Genomic DNA, 21,698 nt, shown 5'->3' with positions numbered 1-21,698 from the left:
TATTTATTCAGATTTAGCATTGGAAAGATGCATATAAAACATGTTTTTCCACTTTTTCCCCAAAGTATAATTAAAAAAAAAAAAAAAACTTTTATGTATATACATTTTTTTAATAAAGTTTTTAAGCACTTGAAATGTAATAATCAAGATATGTTTTAAACATGTTACTGTCCCAACTAAATAGTTTTTAAACAAGAATAAAGTAGAAAAATGCTTGTCTTTACTAAATGCTTCATTGAGTGAGTCCACTCAAATCCGCTCAAGCTGCTCACTTACACACAATGAGTTGCCACGGTAACTGTTTAATGAGTTAAACGATGACTGACGCATGCGGCGCTTTAAAACTTTGGCTTCCATGCATCTGTGGCAAGATCAAATATTAAACGTCTGTCAGTCATCATTACCTTTAATAAGCAACTCCAGCGCACTGCCTGACCAACAAAGAGCAGCAGGAGGGAGAGGGAGACTACGTGATCGGCTCGGGATGGCTCATATGTATATATTTATTAATTTCTTAATTGAAAAAAAATCTGATGGACAGAGGGCGCAAAGTTTGAAGCGCCAAGTAGCGAGGGATCACTGTATAAAATGGGTGTGATGGCAAACTCACCTGTTCCAGGGCAAATATATGCTGGTTGAAGTAGAACTGGATCTGCTCGTTTGCAATGTTGATGCACAATTGCTCAAAGGAGTTCTTCTTGAAGTTTTCGAAGCCAAAGATGTCCAGGATTCCCACATTCATGCCGCTCTCTGCGGCGCTTCAAAGCAACAAAAAGCGGGACAAACAAACTTATTAGAACACAGCGAGCAAATCCCAGCAGCCATTTATATTGATAAAACTTTCATGACAATCCAAGTTCAACCCAAATACTTTTTTTGCCTGCTGCTGGGAAGTCATAAACATGAGCTTGGAAAAAATACAGCGCCTCATCAATGCTTCTCTGTGTATTGATTTAACCTTGAGTTATTTTGATAATGAACAAACGTTGAATTCTGCAGTGTTGAGCAGTGCTCGGAGCTACTACTCATAACGCGTCTTCCTTAGAGGTCACTTTCTGCCATTGCTTTTAGGTTATTAATGGCAATAAGGCGTATGAAGAGAAGACTGGATGTAGTTGACGTATGACGGACATATTTATGGAGAAACTCTTTTGGATCAATGAACAGCCTCTTTGTAGTCTCTCTGAAGTCTTTTTAATCATCTGAAGATTATTTTCTCTGCACGCAATCGGTATCAAAAATTTATTAAAACTTCTTTTTTTCGCCCCGCATTGATATTCTCCTCTGCCTGTTTGCACTGAGTTCTAGAGCAACTAAAAAGGTCATTGGTGCTTTGTGAGCACGGCGGACGTCCACATGGATGTTCATCACCTACACGCCCGCTCACCAGATGTTCATGTCGGGCTGCAGTAAAGTGTTGATGCGGTTTACGATCCAACTGAAGAGGCGGCCGTACAACGCCTTGGACATCGCGTCTCGAACGTCCACCGCTTTGTCCACCGTGTTGGTGCGGATGATGGTCTCGCCCCTGGTGACCACGCACTGGGAGGTCAGCGCCTCCTGGAGCTCGTCGGGACCGATGCTTAACAGGGAAGCGGCTGGAGGGGGAACAAAAACAAGATATTTTCTTGTTGATGGTGGTAAAGGGCCAAACTCACATCTTTTATAACGATCTTTGAAAACCGTGCAGAACCGGGCATTGCCCCAGCGTCACTCCAAAATGATAATTTCCTAGTCACTTGCATTCTAAACTTGGCCATTTCGCCATGAAAATATACCTGTTTAAAGCCTTGTACAAACTTTGAACCTGGAGTGTGTATATACTGTTAATGCTTCATGACAATTGTCCAGGAGTGACGATTGACATTACTAGAAGTCTGTCCAGTTCTTTTTTTGAGGCTGAAACTAGTGGCAGCCCAGAGCAAAAAGAGGCCCACCATAAGCGTAAAACAGGAGGAGCCACGAAGGCTGACGTAGACGCTGTCAGGAAGTGAAAAGGCAAGGCAAATGTATTTATACAGCACAATTCAACACAAGGCAATTGAAAGTTCTTTACATCGCATGAAGATCATAAAAATCACATTAAAATCAATACATCGTAAAAACAAAGACAATCGAAATAGGAAATAAAATTATACATATAAATCGCATTTAATCACAAATAGAATAAATATATAAATTAACAAAAAAATAACACAAATACTACTACTACTACTGCTAATAATTTAAATCAGCAATGGAGATAACTACAAGAGGAATAGAAAGCAAATAGATTGAAATATATAGACGGTTATGGATATGCAATGTTAAACAAAACGTTTTTAGCCCTGATTTAAAGGAGCTAACAGTGTGAGCATACTTCAGACCTTCAGGTAGCTTGTTCCAGAGGTGAGGGGCATAATAACTAAATGCTGCCTCACCCTGCTTGGTTCGTGTTCTTGGAACATACAGGAGACCGGTTCCAGACGACCTTAGGTTTCTAGATGTTTCATAGGAAGCTAACAAATCAAGCATGTATTTTGGTCCAAGGCCATTAAGTGTTTTGTAAACGAGCAGTAGTATTTTATAGTCTATCCTTTGACTCACTGGGAGCAAGTGTGATGATTTAAAAACGGTGTAATCTGATCCAGTTTCCTTGTATTTATGAGGACTCTGGCTGCAGCATTCTGTACTAGCTGCAGCTTCCTGACTGATTTTTTTTTTTATCAAGACCTGTAAATATACCGTTGCAGTAGTCCAATCTGCTGAAAATGAATGCATGCATAAGTTTTTCCATGTCTTGTTGAGTCAAAAGCCCCTTAATTCTGGTTATATTTTTTAGGTGGTAATAAGCAGATTTAGTGACGGACTTTAGATGGCTATCAAATTCTAGGTCTGAGTCAATAATAGCGCCAAGGTTTCTGACTTGATTTGTAGCTGTAAGTGACATTGTGCTGAGGTGCCTGCTTATCTTTGACCTTTCCTTTTTTGGCCCAAAAATGACCACTTCCGTCTTCTCCAGATTTAACTGGAGAAAATTTTGGCACATCCATTCATTGATTTGATGAATGCATTTACTCAGTGAGACTAAGGGACTATAATCATGTGGGGACACAGAAATGTAGAGTTGTGTGTCATCTGCATAGGTGTGATAGGAAATGTCATACTGTTCCATAATCTGAGCTAGGGGAAGCATATAGATGTTAAATAAGAGTGGTCCATGATTTGACCCTTGAAGGACTCCACGCGTGAATTTGGTTCGTTCTCACTGATGGTTTCCAATTGACACAAAGAAATCCCTATCATGTAAATAAGATGTGAACCACTGAAGAACGGTGTCAGTCAGCCCTACCCACTGTTCCAATCTGCTAAGGAGTATGTCGTGCTCAACCGAGATACAATAATAGCAGAACAGATTATTTGCCTGCATCCGTATTCCGACGAATATCATTTAGGACTTTGATAAGCACGGTCTCGGTGCTGTGTTGTGGCTGAAATCCAGACTGATCCAGAAAAGCAGTTGGATTCCAGCAGGCATAATTTCACTACTACAGTCCCAAGCACCAATGCATTTATTTTCATTGTTGCACAAGAAATCTGCAACTTTTCCCATTTCAAGGAGTAGAGGAGAATTTAAGGGGCAGTTTACATGGCGACTCTGCGACACAAAGACGCAATGACTGAGTAGCGGACTCGCCTCGTGTGCATATGGTCTCGGCGAAGATGAAAAATTCTGAATCCTGCCTCCAAAGTGGAACAATCCGATTGCGGGGGGTTGAGGGGGGCTTCCTCGGCATGCATATCAAAGGCTCCTGCGGCGCGAGACCGCACCGTTAACGTCAGCACTCGTACACGTCACATTGGGCGTGCGCAGCGGTGCTACTAAACATTAAAAACAGCAAATGTGGCGGAATGTCGGCTTTAATTTACTCTTTTAATAATATTTTTAAATTAAATATGTTGAATGTTTCCATTTTTGTGCCTTTTTGAACAAAAGAAAAAAGACATTGCTTTGAGTGGGCGGGCATATTTTTTTCTGGGCTGAGGGCTTGGTGGGGTCGAAGTGCATCATTCTCTGTCGCCCTGTAAATCTGCACTGCCCCCTAGGGCCTGGTATGAATACTACATTGTTTTCATGCGGAATTGCGACATTGTTCAAATGGAGACGCAAGTGCAAATTTGAAATATTTCGTATTCTCGGAGAGTCACCATGTAAACGGCCCCTAATAGCCGTGTCAAGAGTTAAACTAGTTTTCAGTGGGAAAGTTAATAGTTTTTTTTGGTATTCGTGAACCACATTTCCACACAAACACATATTGAGATATAATTCAGTTTAGGCAGTCTATGGCTTAGTAAAGAAATATGTGAGAACCATTTTTAAAGTGTCCCAGAGCTCCCGAAAAAAAAAGCGCATTTATCAAGCCTCCGCCAAAACAGCCTGATAAAACTGATATCAGTTTGCCTACACCTCTGCGATTGGATGCATTGTTGAGGTCAGCGTGGCAACTAGGCATGTGCCGGTATGATATTCTGACGGTCTGATAACCTTAAGCCAAATTATCCCGGTTTCATAGTATCACGGTATTGCACGGCTCTAAAATGTGTTACTTTGACATATCTGGGTTTAAAAAAAAATTTTTAAAAAAGGTTTTTTTCCATTAAAAAGGATTTTTATTTTTCTAATCATATTAGCAAATTGGAACATAAGTATAATGTTGAGTTAAAATAAATTTAAAAAATAAGAAAATATTCTAAATAAAAATTAAAATAAATGCAGTCCTTTAAGTGAGCCTAAACCCATAGCCACAGCTCAACATTATTACCATCAGAACAAAAATAATTGAATTATTTTCCATAAAAAGCAAGTGTGTATGACTCGTATCATGTTTACTTTATACACACATTCTTTCTCAACACAGTTGCCAGAGGGAAAAAAAACACGTTTTACCATCGCTAGATACGCTAAACAACAACAACAACACATTAACTCTCATAGCTGGTGGGAAGCTTTCATGATAGTGTTTACTAAGGATGCAACACTCGGTTTTGTATTGAACCGTTCGATACGCCCTCTTCGATTCAATACGCAAAAATATTCGATCCAAATGAAAAGCTCCCAAAATGTATTTTCCGAATTCATTTTTGTCGTCTCACTCGCTAAAATGTCCGGCGTAGCTTTGCCTTGAAAAAACAAACTCTGCCGCTAGCAGCCCACCTCCTTCACTCCTCCCTCAAACTGCATGAAAGGTTGGAGCTGTTGCGCACGAGGATCAGTGCTCGTGAGGAAAGAGAGTAAACTTAAGGAGGTGGCTTGCCGGCTTCAAAATCGTACAGATCCGTTGTTTGGCAGGACTTTGGGTGAGCTGATGTGCTAACCACAATCATACATATCAAATTAAGATCGTCTTACCGGATATGAACAACAAAGACCGCCAATAGATCGTTGCCGACTTGGCTGCAACGCATAATCTCGGTTTGATAACAGACAGGTTAAGATCAGGGCCGGCCCAGGCCATTTGGGGGCCCTAAGCAAAATAATGCCAAGGGGCCCATATTTTTGGCACACCATTTCGTCACAGTTTATTGTGAAACCCATACATGCAATCCAACCCATATGTCCATATTTTTTTATATTAATCAGATTTTGTTGCACTGCATACTTCAAACTTCTCACTCCAAATGATTGTCAGTACTTACAGTAGATAGCGCCAAACCTTTTTCTAAAAGAGGAAAAGAAGTTAAGGAAGAACTTTTATTTTTTAAGCTTGAAATTAAGTATCAAAACTCACAATAGTCAAATAAAGCAAACAGTAGTAAACAAAATATAATATAAATTAATAAATAAACATATATAATAATAAACAATTGCCAGATTGGGGGCCCCCTAGTGGTCAGGGGCCCTAAGCAGCTGCATAGTCTGCTTATAGGCTGGGCCGGCCCTAGTTAAGACTATGGGTCACAGAGCGCTAACTCATGGTTACATGATGAACAATGAGTGGCAAATTAAGAGTGCTGTACTTCAAACTCGTCCTGTTTATGAAAATCGATAGTCAAATGCTGGTGTTGTGCAGTGATGAGCAGACGTGACTTCTGTGGCGTTTGTTAACTTTTTTTAATGCCCGACAACACTTGCGCTCACACATTAGTATCATCAAATAGCAACCTAGATGTGCTACGTTAGATCCAATGCCATTGGCTGCTTGAGCCCAGAATGATCATGGGTAGCGTAGTCAATATACTACATCGACAAATTAAAAACCGCCATGACTAAATGGAAGTTAAACAGGCCAAATCAATTTATACCAGTGACTATAGATAATGCTGCAAATATTGTTAATTCAGTTCGTAACACAGATGGACTCGGACCACAAAAAGGTAAACATACCTACTAAGAGAGTAATAGCAATCAACAGTGTGCCCCACCTCACTTTACAAACAGTGAAGATTATTCTCATCACTTTTATACAAAATTTCTTCAGATCAGTAAGAAGTAAGCACATAAATATTATGCACTATAATGCATGTTTATATGATGGCAGTGTTATTTTTGCTTGTTAGCAAAAAAAATTTTTTTTCAAAAAACACTTGCATTTTTTGTTTCAGAGCATTAAATGTATTAAATCGAATCGAAAATCGCGTCCCTCTTATCGAAAATCGTACCAAACTGTGACTTAAAAGTATCGTTGCATCCCTACCTCCTAGTGTTTACTAACCTTTAATTTTGTATAAATGCGAACTCATACTGGAGGTATTGCCTCCTCGGCAGCCACCCTCCACAAACATTTTTTACACGTTGGTTGGCCCTCCTCCGCTAAGCCGCGGCCGTCTGTAACTTTTCTGTAGCCGATGTATTCCCATACTAGCGATTTAGTTTTCTTCAATGGGGGAAAAAAAGTTGAGGAGCTTCACCTCCTCCAGCCATCGTGTAGCACAGCTGACTCACTGACACCGAGCAACAACCTGTGGGGGAGGGTTGAGCCTTGCAGCTGCAAGCGAGGGCTTTCTCCATGCATTTTGGGACATAAAAAATAATACCTTAGGGACGGTATGATGGAAAATTTTTGCGGTTTTGAAACGCTGACATTCTCATACCACGGTTTACCTTCAAACCAGTAATTGGCACATGTCTAGCGGCAACACTATGAAAATAGAACAAGTTTCTATTTTAGGCCCCGCCCCTCCATGAAAATGTATTCAAGAATTGCCGCTTCGTCCAAGAAGGCCGCCACCACTCACCTTCCATCCAAAACGAATGGGTTGTCGCTAGTAAACGGCCTATACAGTCAATGGTGGTAGTATCACTAGAGAGAGTGTCCATTACGACTCACCGTTTTCCAAGGCCTCTGAGTTAGGCACCTCACTCTTATCGGTTTGGTGTTGGGATGTGATGGCGGTGAATTCAATGTTTCCGGTGTTCAATATGGCCGAGAGAATTTTGTAAACAGAGTTGACTTCCTAAAATATAAAGGGAAGGTGACACACCTGGCATCTGCATGTAAAAACAACTAGTACCATTACCTCTTCGGTAAAGCCGATGTTCCGAAAGCAATCCTGAATAACTTCAAACTGCTCCTTGTACAGTTTGCTCGAGACAATGTCCTGCATAACTTTGCCATCTTGATTGTCAATATACCTGCACATTCATTGATTTTAGTATTATAAAGTAAACATGACAGCATGTTGAGTGCAACACTGACCTAGGAGCTGTCCTGTCAGGCAACCTGTAAGTTTTCAGCTTATCTTGGTGGTAGAGCCCAGCGTATATGTAATAGAAGACATGGAAATTTTTCTCACCCCTGAAAGAAAGCACAAAGGAGAGGTTAAACATGAAGAACAAAAGTATAAAGCAGTGGTGTCCAGTCTACGGCCTGCTGGCAAACTGGTACTCGCTGCTCAATTTTTATTGGCTTGTGGGAAATTATGGCAATATCATTGAGTATGTCCTGCACAAGAAGCTTAAATCCAGCCAACATTTTACTGCATTTCTCAGCTTTAAAATTAGATGGAGCTAGTCCCTTAAACAGTGCTTCTCCATTAGCGCTGTAGCTTGTAGCCCTTAATTCATTTACTACCATTGATAGTTGTAGACATTAAATCCAACTGGTAAAGCTACCATTGAGTGATTACGCTTCACTGCCATTGACATCGATCGACTTGCAATCCATTTTGACTTGGTGAGGGTAGCAGCGATCGTTCCCAGATAAAATGGATTGGACGTCTATCGCCGTCAATGGCAGCCAATGAATTAACACTTAAAATACATTTAAAAAATATTTTTAAAAAACTGATTCTAACAAATGAAAGTGGAAGGATTTAAAGTTTGGTCTTTCATCTTTTTTTCTGAAAGCGGCTCTTGGAGAAAAAAGTTTCGGCAGCCCTAGTGTAAAGTTATGTTCTAAATGAAGCTCCTCAACTCACTTCAATACTGATAATTGGCACAGAAATACTGATTTAAAAAAAAAAAAAAAAAAAGAGTGAATAATATGTGTTGGGGATGACACTGACATGGCTTGTTTGATGACTCTCGACTTTTCCAGCAGGTACTCAGATATTTTGGCACCAATGACGGCCCCGGTGGGTGTAAACTTCATCTCCAGGTACTTTCCAAAGCGGCTGGAGTTGTCATTGATGACTGTGCAGGCGTTCCCAAAAGCTTCCACAAGAGGGTTCACCTGCAGGATCTTCTCACGTAGAGTCCGATTGTTTGCCTGAATGCGACAAAATGTCTTTTGACGACCTCCGCCATTTTCTGAAAGTACTTAGGAAGCCTTATTGGCTACCACGGTGTTTTACCTTTCCTAAGAATGTCAGATGTTGAACAATCAAATGAGCGCTTTCAGTTTTCCCAGCACCACTCTCTCCACTGATGATGATACACTAAGAAGGAAACAGGAAAGCCATTTAAAAAAATATATACAGTATATATATATTTACTTTCTAGCTTATTTTCAAGTTCAGAGGAAGCTCAGAGTTCTATACTGCGCATGTTTCTACTTCAGTGTGAAGTGTACCTGATCTTTGCAGAAAGTCACCATGCTCTGGTAAGCAGCATCGGCTGTTGCAAAGATGTGGGGAGGGTTGTCAGCTCGCTTTACGCCGTGGTACAGCTTTGAAAACTAATGAGAGACAATGGATTACATGCAGGATGTTTAATTACCGAAATTTTTTAATTTATCATGATAATTTGATATTAAAATTGCAGACGAATAAATAGTGTGAATTCTCAATGTAATTGTAATTCTACCTATAACAGGGCATGCATCCAATTGCAAGTATGTAGAGAAGGTTAACTCAGTGAGTGTCAGCCCTACAAGTACAAATGGATTGCCCGTCTATCACCATAAATGGTACTGACGCAGTGTAATTCCCTGCGAAAATATATTTAAGGTAGTTTTAGGTGAAATTGGTAGTGAAAAAGTTCAGAAAAATCTTTTATTTATTTATTTATTTGCATATCACAATTGGACCACGGTATATAAACATTACATTCACGGTTTCCCATTGAAATATTGACAGTAGGGTTTGGGGATCTGGCCAAAAAATGAGCACAGTTTTATTTTTTTCATACCGTCCAATTCCGATTCTTTCCACGATTTTTTAAAACGTGGTTTTATATATGTTGTTGTTGTTTTCACAATTGGTAGCTTTTATACAATGGCGTCGACCATTATACAGTGGTATGAAATATTATCTGAACCTTTTGGAATTTCTCACATTTCTGCATAAAATCACCATCAAATGTGATCTGATCTTTGCCAAAATCACAGAGATGAAAAAACTGTCTACTTTAACGAAAACCACTCAAACATTTATAGGTTTTCTTATTTTCATAAGGATAGTATGCAAACAATGACAGAAGGGGGAAAAATAGGTAGGTGAACCATCACATTTAATATTTTGTGCCCCCCTTTTGAAAGCAATAACTTCAACCAGACGCTTCTTGTAGCTGCAGATCAGTCTGGCACATTGATCAGGACTAATCTTGGCCCATTCTTCTTTACAAAACTGCTATAGTTCATTAAGATTCCTGGGATGTCTGGCATGAATCTCTGACTTTCATGCCACAGCATCTCAATGGGGTTCATGTCTGGACTTTGACTTGGCCACTCCAGAACGTGTATTTTGTTGAAGTGATTTACTCCTGTGTTTTTTTAGCTCTTTTGAGCTTCAACTGTCTGACAGACGGCCTCTGTTTTTTCTGCAAAACATCCTGATAAACTTTTGAATTCATTCTTCCATTAACGATTGCAAGTTGTCCAGGCCCTGTGGTAGCAAAACAGCCCCAAACATGATGCTCCCTCCACCGTGCTTTACGGTGGGGATTAGGTGTTGATGTTGGTGACCTGTTCCGTTTTTCCTCCACAGGTGATGTTGAGTGTTACTCCCACACAATTCAACTTTGGATTCATCAGTCCACTAAAATATTTGCCAATACTTTTGTGGAGTGTCCAAGTGCCTTTTTGCAAGCATTAAATGAGCAACAATGTTTTTTTGGGCAGCAGTGACTTCCTCCGTGGAGTCCTTCCATGAACACCATTCTTGGCCATAGTTTTACATATAGTTGATGTGTGCACAGAGATATTGGACTCTGCCAGTGATTTCTGTAAGTCTTTAGCAGACACTCTAGGGTTCTTTTTTACCTCTCTGAGTATTCTGCACTGAACTCTTGGCGTCATCTTTGGTGAATGGCCACTCCTTGGGAGAGAAGCAACAGTGCCAAACTCTCTCCATTTGTAGACAACTTCTCTGACCGTAAATTGATGAACATCCAGTCTCTTAGAGATGATTTTGTATCCTTTCCCAGCTTTATACAAATCATCAATCCTTGATCGCAGGTCTTCAGACAGCTCTTTTGACCGAGCAATGATGCACATCGGACAATGCTTCTCATCAAGACATTTCTTACCAGGTGTGTGTTTTATAGTGGGCAGGGCAGCTTTAAACCACTCATCAGTGATTGGGCACACACCTGACCTAAAATGTTTGGTAAAATTGGTTTCAATTGCTCTTTAAGTCTCCTTAGGCGGAGGATTCACTTACTTATTTTTTCCCCTTCTGTCATTGTTTGCATGCTATCATCATTAAAATATGAAAACCTATAAATGTTTGGGTGGTTTTAGTTAAAGCAGACACAGTATTTTCATCTGTGTGATTTTGACACAGATCAGATCACATTTGATTGGAATTTTATGCAGAAATGTGAGAAATTCCAAAAGGTTCAGATACTTTTTCATACCACTGTATATTAGCATTACGCTAGCATGCATTTGAAAATTAAAATGTATTTTGTATTTTAGTGCACAATATGTGCATTGTGTCGTGTGCTTTACAGTTGACCTTACCTGTAATAAACCACCTGAAAACTACCAACATTAGACTTTTTTTGCAGGGACAGTTTCAAATTGCATCTGGTCAATTAAATACAATTTGACTTATCACTGAGATCGATATAAAAAATTTTAAAAAATCCAATCTTTGATCTCTATCTTTAAATCCCCTAGCCCTAATCAACAGACAGAACAAGTGTTCTTCCATTCGAGGGCAGAAGGTACAAAATCTGTTTTTCAGGACAGTACAAATGCTGGGTTGAAACACTGGTCCTGTGTAACCAACCTGAGGAGAGTAGATGTTGAGGTTTTGGAAAGGATTGAGTGCGATGAGGATGTCACCCACGTACGTGTACACCTGCAGCTCAGCATACCTCTTGTGAAGATGGGCTATAATTGTTTCCTGCAGAAAATAGGAAAGCAGACTTTACCTTAAGGAAAACTGGATCTGTGTCCGATCAATGCGCATTGAGATAAACACATTAATCTCACCTCGTCTAAGAACTCCAGGTTGACCAGGTCGTCGTCTGGACTGCTCTCTATGATGAGGGTTTTACGAGTATTGATCCGTTCGTGCCTGTAACGTATGAAAGTTGGGACGTGACCATGCCAGAGGCTCTTAAGTGACCATCAAATGACACAACTGCTCTTTTAACAGGCTCGATGGGTCACTTGGGTCACTCCTCTGTAAATCCCTTTGCAGCCCCCTCTGCACTTCATTGTTACACTAAAAAAGCTCACGGGAAATCAAAATGTGTGGATTAAGCATTCAAATGTACCTACAAAATGTCAGGGCCACAATATTAGGAGCACTAGAACATTCATAGTATGTCATCTGCAGTAAATGATCATGTTTCAGCAACATTGACAGCGTTAGACATCCAATCCATTTTGAGTGGGAGGGCTAAAAGCAAATGCATTAATTTATTAAATGATATCAATTCCGCTACAGTAATTGGAAGGTTATTGATCTATTTGTTGAGTTCACTGTTTTAAGTGGTTTTAAGACAAAGCAGTTTCTGTTTGCTCACACTGACATCCAGGGGTGGACTGGTAATCTGTAGCTTCTGGAGGACCACAGAATAGCCGGTGCTCTGGACGGCCGGCGGCCGCCATACATACATCACTGTTTTTGTCCCCCCTATCTCCTCTATGATTATCTACAGTTCGCATCCAATCCGACAGGTGGCAGCAATGCGCCTGGCTGTTAACCGCCAATCTGATAGAGGAAGAACGAAGAAAGCACAGAGTAGCCTACTTTGGTAAAGCCTTACTCCTTGTGGAAGCAAAATAGCGACGAACGTGGATAAACAATATGGATGGTGGTGGCAAAAACAGAAAAAAGAAGAGTGGCACAGAGAAGGTTAGAGAGAAAAAAAACTAGGGGTGTAACAGTACACACAAATCTCTGTTCGGTACGTACCTCGGTTCTGGGGTCATGGTTCGGTTCATTTTCGGTACAGTAGGAAAACAAAATGCAAAATATAAATGTGCTAGTTGTTTATTACACACTTTTGTGCTTTCAACAATAGGAACATTAGCATATACAAAGCTAGAATTCTGCTCAAAAAGTAGCGGGTATTTAAAGATAATAATCCAACAATTTGCCTTTCAGACCCTGCGTATTGGTCAGCCTTCTTTCTGAAAGAAAGAAGAAAAAAGAAGTCCTGTGCTAAAGAGAAAAGCAATCCCAATGACAAAGACTTTAACATGTATTTTACAAATAAAATGCCTCAATGAATCATTTTTTTTTCTCATGAATGGTTTTCAAAAGCTTTATTGGTGGATTTTCTTAAGATAAAGCGCCACACAGAAATTAATAAATTTAATTGCGTAAGCAGGATCTGTGTATTATTCTTATTATTTAATTACAGGTGTTTTAGCTCATTTCAATTTATTTTATTTAAATGGGCTATTATTTATTTTATTATGTGTTTATATTTCACAAATGTGATTTAGTATTTATTTATATTGTACATTTTATGTTGTATAACTTTAGTTCCTATGTGAATATTAGTTTCGACTTGTTTTGTTGTGGTAGGAGGGTTTTGTATTGAACACGGGGCCGTGTTGGTTATTATTATAGCAGAGAAGATAGCAGTAAATCAACAAAGACAAGTCAACTGTGCCCCGATCTACCACTCAAGAGATCTGATGGACTCAAAAAGTGGGTTACGATTACATATTGTTTTGAAAATCGAACGGATCCACCATATCTTTACACGAGTGACTTCCGGTCTGCCTAATCCTAGCTAGTAGTATTGACGCAGGAGGGTAGCGTCTCGCGTCAAATAATAAACTCTGCCGTTCTTTTCGCGTGCGTCGTGTTGAGCCACGTCTAACACGCGGCCGCACTGCGACTAGTGTGCATTGGCTGATTGACTTTAGCGCCCGCGTTTCACTGCGTTGCGGTGGCCACGTTGTCGGGCCGTTGACGTTTCTGGGTTATATACTGTCCTACCGTGTTGGTCCTCATTATAGTAGAGAAGTAAATATAATCTACATAAAGAAACTGTAACCCAATTGACTCACAGCCTCGAAAAGTAAGGGTTACATTACGTCAGATACTCATTCAGTATGCCTCTGTTCCGAACCGAAACAGTTCAATACAAAAACATGTACCGTTACACCCTTACAAAAAAACTGAAGAAACTCGAGAGCGAAGCATCGAAATGTCACAAGTTGACACACATGTTCGCAAGCAGCAGTCTGGTTGCAACGGCCACACCGGCTAGCAACAGCCCAGCCCTCGGCGATGGTCAGAGTGGGAGCGGCAGCCGCTCTCACCTGCAGCCGGTGCAAGGAGAGACAACAGACAAGGGAGAGGGTAATGATGAGCTGGTGGAAGTTCCCCAGACAAGCGCAGGGCAAGTAAGTAGGGAGGAAGAGGGTTACTTGCTAGGTATATTGGCAATTGTTATCCACCAGGTAGCTACATTTTAAATGAAGTAAATGGCAATTAAAGGGTAAGTGCCAGCTAGTCAATGTCCCCGTTTGCAATCGTCTCAAGTTACAGTATGCTAGTCCTACTATCCCTCTCCTAAGAAAAATATTTTAGCTGTAAAACAACGTATGCACACGCAGCAGCAATATTAATTCAGAAGAAATATAGTCTCCTGCCTTTTTCTGGTTCTACATAGAGATCCTGAGCAAGGTAAGGAGTGGCAAGGAGTGTTCTGTTCATTTCTCAGTGAGTATTGAAGTTAAAATGTATAATTACAGCCTCTTTTCATTGTGATTTATCATAAATCATACCATGTTTTCTTTGTGCTTCAGGCAGTCTCCTGCCTTTTCTGGTTCGACATTGAGACCTGGACTGCGCTATTAATTTCTCAATGAGTATTCAAGTTAAAATGTATAATAATGCAATGTGTAGTTCTTCATAGCTGCTTCGTTTTTCTCTCAAAGTGCACAAAATGGATGCATTTTAGAATAAAATGTAAAAAAAAAAAAAAAAAAAAAAAAAAAAATCTCCGGGGGGGCATGCCCCTGGACCCCCCTAGAGGGTCTGTGTTTCCCTTCGTACAGCGATTCTTGTGGGCTGGGCTGAGTCAAAGTCCAGGGCTGCTTTTTAGTCCCAGTCCGCCCCTGCTGATATCTGTTCCTCTGCTTATCGAGAACATGAACCGCAGCACTGTCCCTATCTGGTCAGGCTGCGTCCTTTATTCCAACATCCAACTAATGCTCTTTATTATGCGGGTCAAGTGAAGTCATTATGAAATACACATGCTCCAAAGTACAGACCATCGTCAAACAGGCACTGACAGATTCCAATAGTTTAGTTTTTGTTGTTTTCACTCTGTGTTCGCTCAACTTATTTGCTTGGAAGATGACGAGTAATAGTCAGAGGTGGGTAGAGTAGCCAGAAATTTTACTCACGTAAGAGTCGTGTTACTTCAAAATAATATTACTCAAGTAAAAGTAGTCATCCAAAAAATATACTCAAGTACAAGTAAAAAAAGAATACTCAAGTAATGAGTAACATTGTGAGTAAATGCTTAATTTTTTGTTTGATTTGGTATTTTTTTCTCTCAGCACAAACCTATCTATATGAACTGTTTTATAATGATACTATGCAATAACCCATTACACAACAGCATTAAGCCAAAGAAATACATTAAAAAAAAAAAAAATCATTGAATTGTGGCGAGAGAAAAAAAAAAAAAAAAAAAAGACACAAATAAAGTATTATTTGTCCGAGGAGCATAAGTACCCTCTAGTGGAGAAAACCTTTCCTAGTTTGAATAGTGAATAGTTATTTCATAGTTCATATTATGAAATTAAAGGGATCATATCTCCGGTTTTCCGTGGTCAATCGGCGCCAAATAAAAAGAGAGGTTTAAATCCGCATTTTCGAGTCATGTTGAGGGCAGCGCTCTATGTCAAATACTTCATTTTTTAAAGACGCCACGTGATTGAACAGGCTAGTGTGAGTTATAACGGCATGCTTGAGTTTAATTGGTGTAATAGAGTCATGTGATTAGTGTTGCGATGTCTCATTGATGAAATTGGTAGTGCTACTCTTGGCATTGCTGGCAATAAAATAATAAATCTAATGTGTAGTATAAAGAGGAAAAATTTACAGACTTATGTAGCCCAAGGTAGCGAAGTAAGAGTAGCGTTTTTTCTTCACAAATCTACTCAAGTAAAGGTAAAAAGTATGGCTTAGTAAAACCACTATTAGAAGTGCATTTTTCTTCAAAAGGTTACTCAAGTAAATGTAACGGAGTGTATGTAACGCTTTACTACCCATCTCTGGTAATAGTAATAGTGAATAGCCATGCTGTGCCAACACACCCTCGGTCACTGGTCATGTTGCTTCTAGTAGCAAGAGAAATGCACACTACCTAGCTATTTGCTTGAGCCAACACAACATCTGGTTTTGGGAATGTTATTACGGTAAAAACAAAGCGTTGCCAAAAAACTGAAACCGCATTTTTGTCACATTTCGGCTAAAAATTTTCCGCCACTAATTTTCAGTGCATCTCTACTGTCAACGACAGGCAATGAGTTCATGACAAAAAAAAATAAGGGGCAACACAGAATATACCGGGAGGGTTGGCAGTGAATAATCATGCCTCATTTGATCTGGGATTTCATATGGATTGAACCTCTATCGCCGTCAATGAGTTACTGTGAAACCTCTTCTAATAAATCTCATTAGATTCCCTGAGTACCTAATCATGAGAGTTTTCTAGTTAATTGTAAATGTTGCAAACCTGAGTGAAGATTTTCAAAAAATTGTCACAAGACAAGGGTATGTATATTCCATTAGAATACATAATAGATTATATTCTAACATACCAGGAATTACTTGATCTTTTCTATATATTCAAGCTTGAGGTCATGAGTCGCCTCCTCCTCTGCCCGTACATTTCTTCCACATTCTGAATCGAGTGAAAATTCACTGACACCGCTTTGAAGTAGATCCCAATTTTGCACCTACAGCACCTACTATAAACTTCTCTATGTCTTTATTCTCCTTATCTGGATCCATTGTGCACCCGATCAACGGCACGAGAGACTAAAGCGGGCGAGCCCAGTTCTCGCCCGACAAGCTGCTAATCCCATTATCCACTTTCACTGAGGACAGGAATTCGGGATCAGGCTCAGGCGGCGGTTGCGGTTGCAGTGCTCTCGGGAGTAAACAGAACTGGCATGACATCAAAACACTGAGTCAAGGGCAGGCTTGGTGAACTCCTTTAAGAACGGGAAGCAGTGCAACGATCAGGACTTCTGAAGTGAAAGACAGATGGCCGTCTTGAGTGTTTTTCGTGCTGTCGCGTACACTCACATGAATAATGCAATTATTCATTATATAAAAAAGCCATCTTTTCTAGGCTTAGTTTTCATTACCAGTTAGGCAATCATTCCTTAGTCTTTATTACTATTATTGTAGTAGTAATGTGGTGCAGTTGAGATGTAATTAGACTTAAAGTGAATGTTAGCTTTTTAAAAGGCAGTAAAGACTTGAATAAGATTGTACAATGTAATGAAATCCCTAATGTTGTAGCCTTTTGGTGCCAATGAATATGCGTTTATTTTCTACATTAGATAAAACTAGGGCTGCAGCTATCGATTATTTTAGTAGTCGATTAATTTATGAACCAGTTCAAATAATCGAGTAATCGGATTAGCAACATTAAAAATTAAAATACCTTATGTTGGCCTCAAATGCTATAAAAAAAATTATAAATGAAGATCTAAGTACAACAAAAGAACAACTGGCGAACTTGCATAGAAAAAGTCCACTAGCTTAAATGCTATAAAACGCTAGCATTTTTTAAATAAATCTCTCAATAAATAATTCAAACACATATTCCCACAGAAAACTAAATAAATAGCTAAATATAGGCCTACCTATAAACCAAATTACGCATGCATTAGCTCACACAAAAATTATGTTGGTCTTAAGAGGGAGCATCTGGATTCAGCCATGTACAATGATCTATGTCATATTCACTGTTGCCACTAGAAGGCAGTGTATCCAACCAAATCAAAGGAAATAAATGCAAATACTTTTAAAACAAACCATTACAACGCCACTTTATTTAAACGAATACTCGAAGCAGCAAAGTTTAATTCGAAGCATTTTTCTAATCAAATTACTCGACTTAATCGATTAATCGTTGCAGCACTTCATAAAACACGTGAATATTAATTTACACTCAGTAAAAAATATATAAATATCTATATATACATATACATATATACACATATCTATTAGGGCTGTCAAAAATATCGCATTAACGGGCGGTAATTATTTTTTTTAATTAATCACGTTAAAATATTTGACGCATTTAACGCATATGCCCCGCTCAAACAGATTAAAATGATAGCACAGTGTCATGTTTTTTGGTGTTTTGTCGCCCTCTGCTGGCACTTGGGTGCGACTGATTTTATGGGTTGCAGCACCATGAACATTGCGTAATTATTGATATCAACAATGGCGAGCAACTAGTTTATTTTTTGATTGAAAATTTTACAAATTTTATTAAAACGAAAACATTAAGAGTGGTTTTAATATAACATTTCTATAACTTGTACTAACATTTATCTTTTAAGAACTACAAGTCTTTCTATCCATGGATCGCTTCAACAGAATGTTAATAATATTAATGTCATCTTGTTGATTTATTGTTATAATAAGCAAATACAGTACTTATGTACAGTATGTTGAATGTATATATCCGTCTTGTCTCTTATCTTTCCATTCCAACAATAATTTACAGAAAAATATGGCATATTTTATAGATGCTTTGAATTGCGATTAATTACGATTAATTAATTTTTAAGCTGTGATGAACTCGATTAAAAAGTTTAATCGTTTGACAGCCCTAATCTCTCTCTCTCTCTCTCTCTCTCTCTCTCTCTATTATATATATATATATGTGTGTGTGTATATGTATATATTTCATATTTATTTGAGAAGAGACAATGGCATGTGTTTTAAACAATCAATGTTACCCTGTTACTGATATCTGCTCCTTTTTTGGGAAGGGTGGGGGGGTGTTCATAACACACTTCTTAACGCACTGTAATTACCAACAACAATAAAACAAGCAAGTCAACTTAATTATCATATTCATAAAATCATTTGATATTAATTCAACCATTATATCTCATTACTTAAGCAAGTGTGCCAAAGCTATTTGGCAATGATGTCAATGATACAATGTCAACAATCCTCTGTTAAATTTTTACACACCATTAACTAGATACTAAACATGTGCCTATATTAAGCCAAAATTGATATAAATGAGATGACATACTCAGGTGGATTAATTTTTTTGTGTGCAAATGACTGTCAAGTTCATTTGCTTGAGTTTATTTATAAAAGTGTGGTTAGTCAGCAACAATCACTGCCAGTGAATTAGTCACACTTCCCTAACTTCTTTTTAAGCACACACACACACACCCACTGGTGTCATGAAAGTGGCTTCTCATTATCTACATACAAAAAAAGATGAGAGCCTGCCCCCTACTGGAGCAAAGATTGATCACCAGGGAGTTTTGTGGCGCAGCATCTTTGTCATGATTGTTTTTGTATGACTATAAATATATAGTTGATGCAAATCAAATAGACTTACTTAGTTTTGGCTGCACAGCCGAGTTCTTGCTGCTCTTTGATAAGAGCTGCCAACTGTTGTCGTAGGGCCACATCTTTGCCGTGGGCCTGCTTGATGAAGGGATGCTCCAGGAGGTGCGTCACCGACGGACGCGCCTCAAAATCCTTTATCAGACACCTGCGGATCAGAAAAACATGACATTGTTACCTCCATGTAGTGACTGTGCAGAACAAGATCAGCGGTGATGAGCAGGCACCTGAACATTGCGGCTAAGCAACAGATTTGTTGTCGCTTGTACCGACTTTAACAGCTGAGGGTGAGCGTCTTAAAAGTGTGAGTGGCTAATCTGGTCAGAGAGAGCCACATGGCCGCTGTCACCATGGCCCCGGAGTCCAAACAAGCACTGCCAGGGCCTGGCGGCACTTGCTATCTGTAATGTCCAGTGTTTGCCTGAGCATTTGTTTACAGCTCATAAAGTACATGTGCACATAGAGGACACATTATGCCTCAAAACCCTTCATTATATTACATTCAATATCAGAGAACTACAATAAAAATGAGAACGCAAAGGAAGAGTAGAAATGTTTTGGTCCATGCACATGCTACTTTGTGAAGCCACTGTGACGAATACAAATGCACAAATGTGCTATTGTTATGCAGCTGCATGGCCAAAAGCTTGTGAAATCAATATGAAGGCAAAACGTGGGTTTTGCAACTTTTAATGAATGTAAAATAGGTGCTATGTCTTAAAAGGAACCTCAGATTTAAATATTTAGAGGCTCTATAGGCCCTTTTGCTAAAATATGTTATTGTTATTATTAGGAACACATAAAATATTGCCATTAATTTAAAAATCTATAATATTGAGTACATGTTTTCACCTATACGGAGGGTGCCATGTTTTATGCGCGCAATGGCAGCTTGGGGTGATAACATAGATAGTCACTGTCACTAGACGAACACGAACATTACTCCAGTTCAGTGCTGCAACGATTAACCGATTAACTCGAGTAATTCGATATGACAGAAGCTTCGAATTAAATTTTGTTGCTTTGAGTATTCGTTTAATTAAAGTGGCTTTGTAATGGTTTGTTTTAAAAGTGTTTTTATTTTTTTCTTTTGATTTGGGTAGATACACTGCCCACTAGTGGCAACGGTGAATATGACATAAATCATTGTACATCGCTGAATCCAGCCGCTCCCTGTTAAGACCAACATAAGTTTTTGGTCTTTTCGCTAAATGCATTCGTAATTTAATTTATAGTTATATTTAGCTGTTTTTTGTGGGAGTATGTGTTTGAACGATTTGTTAAGACCATTGTAAAAAAAAAAAAAAAAAAAAAGCATTTTATAGCATTTAAGCTAGTGGACTTTTGCTATGCAAGTTAGCCAATTGTTCTTTTGTTGTACTTAGATCCTCATTTATTGATTTTTTTATACTGTTTGAGGCAAAGATCAGGTATTTTAATTTTTTGTGTTCGTAATCCGATTACTCAATAATTTTAACTAACTGGTTTATAGATTAATCAATTACTAAAATAATCGATGGCTGCAGCCCAACTCCAATTCCTTCTACGCGGTTAGACGTCCAACACATACGCACATTGGTTAAAAGAGACGAGTACTGACAATTTGTTTTTTTATTAAGTATTTTATTAGCTATTCATTGCCTCTAAATACTTTTTGCATGTGTTTCCATCTCATACTTTGAAGCATTGTGTTTTCTTATGGTAGCTTTAAAGCAAATTGTTGATTTGTTGACCACATTAGTCACGTAGCATATTTAGACTACCCTTATTTGATATTACTACGTTAAAGTATTTTCTTTAGGCATCTTTAGTATGTTCTGTCTGTATGCATCTCAACAAAACAAGCTGAAAGCGCACAGTAGTACTTTGGTTGTCAAATTCGCCTATTGTAGGACATTCCGCTGGTGTAGCACATTTTGGCAGAACACAGGTTTTGTCCTACTCTCGTCTTGTCTCATCCCGTCTTTCCTGTTCATTTTGCTTTTGCTGCTCGTTTGTGAAATATAGAAAGTGTTGTCATGCTCATTAATGTTCCTCTCGGTTTCAAATTGAAAGGCCTGAAAAGATAACATGTTTATGTTGCCAGAGTCATACTCTGGAAGCCCGGCAGCGTACCCATGTGACGCCACCGCGCTGCGACGTCAACAACAATGGCGACCTACAAGTTGAACTAATTTTCCAAATCGGATAAAAACGAAAACATCAAAGAGGGGTTTCAAAATCAAATTATTTTAACTCATAATAATGTTTATCTTTTAAGAGCTACAAGCCTTTCTATCCGTGGATCCCTTTAA

The 21,698-nt window shown here is 38.9% G+C and overlaps 1 protein-coding gene across 2 annotated transcripts in view; it reads right to left on the bottom strand.

Annotated features, from left to right (window-relative positions):
- The window catches only part of myo3b (myosin IIIB), a 266,663-nt gene that overhangs the window by 196,031 nt on the left and 48,934 nt on the right, over positions 1 to 21,698 (bottom strand). For both annotated transcript variants that reach the window (XM_057851974.1, XM_057851973.1), the window contains 11 exons: positions 19,397 to 19,552; positions 11,799 to 11,883; positions 11,593 to 11,709; positions 8,991 to 9,095; positions 8,773 to 8,856; positions 8,485 to 8,687; positions 7,677 to 7,775; positions 7,498 to 7,612; positions 7,308 to 7,434; positions 1,388 to 1,598; positions 611 to 758 (listed from right to left, as the gene is read on the bottom strand). In XM_057851974.1, the coding sequence (XP_057707957.1) occupies positions 611 to 758; positions 1,388 to 1,598; positions 7,308 to 7,434; positions 7,498 to 7,612; positions 7,677 to 7,775; positions 8,485 to 8,687; positions 8,773 to 8,856; positions 8,991 to 9,095; positions 11,593 to 11,709; positions 11,799 to 11,883; positions 19,397 to 19,552 (1,450 nt within the window). The remainder of the gene's footprint in view (positions 1 to 610; positions 759 to 1,387; positions 1,599 to 7,307; positions 7,435 to 7,497; positions 7,613 to 7,676; positions 7,776 to 8,484; positions 8,688 to 8,772; positions 8,857 to 8,990; positions 9,096 to 11,592; positions 11,710 to 11,798; positions 11,884 to 19,396; positions 19,553 to 21,698) is intronic.

This window comes from Corythoichthys intestinalis, chromosome 12, assembly GCF_030265065.1.
Source record: "Corythoichthys intestinalis isolate RoL2023-P3 chromosome 12, ASM3026506v1, whole genome shotgun sequence".
In the NCBI taxonomy this organism is placed as follows: Eukaryota; Metazoa; Chordata; class Actinopteri; order Syngnathiformes; family Syngnathidae; genus Corythoichthys; species Corythoichthys intestinalis.
The sequence above is the reverse complement of the archived record's forward strand: the minus strand, read 5'-3'. Positions and strand labels throughout refer to the sequence as shown.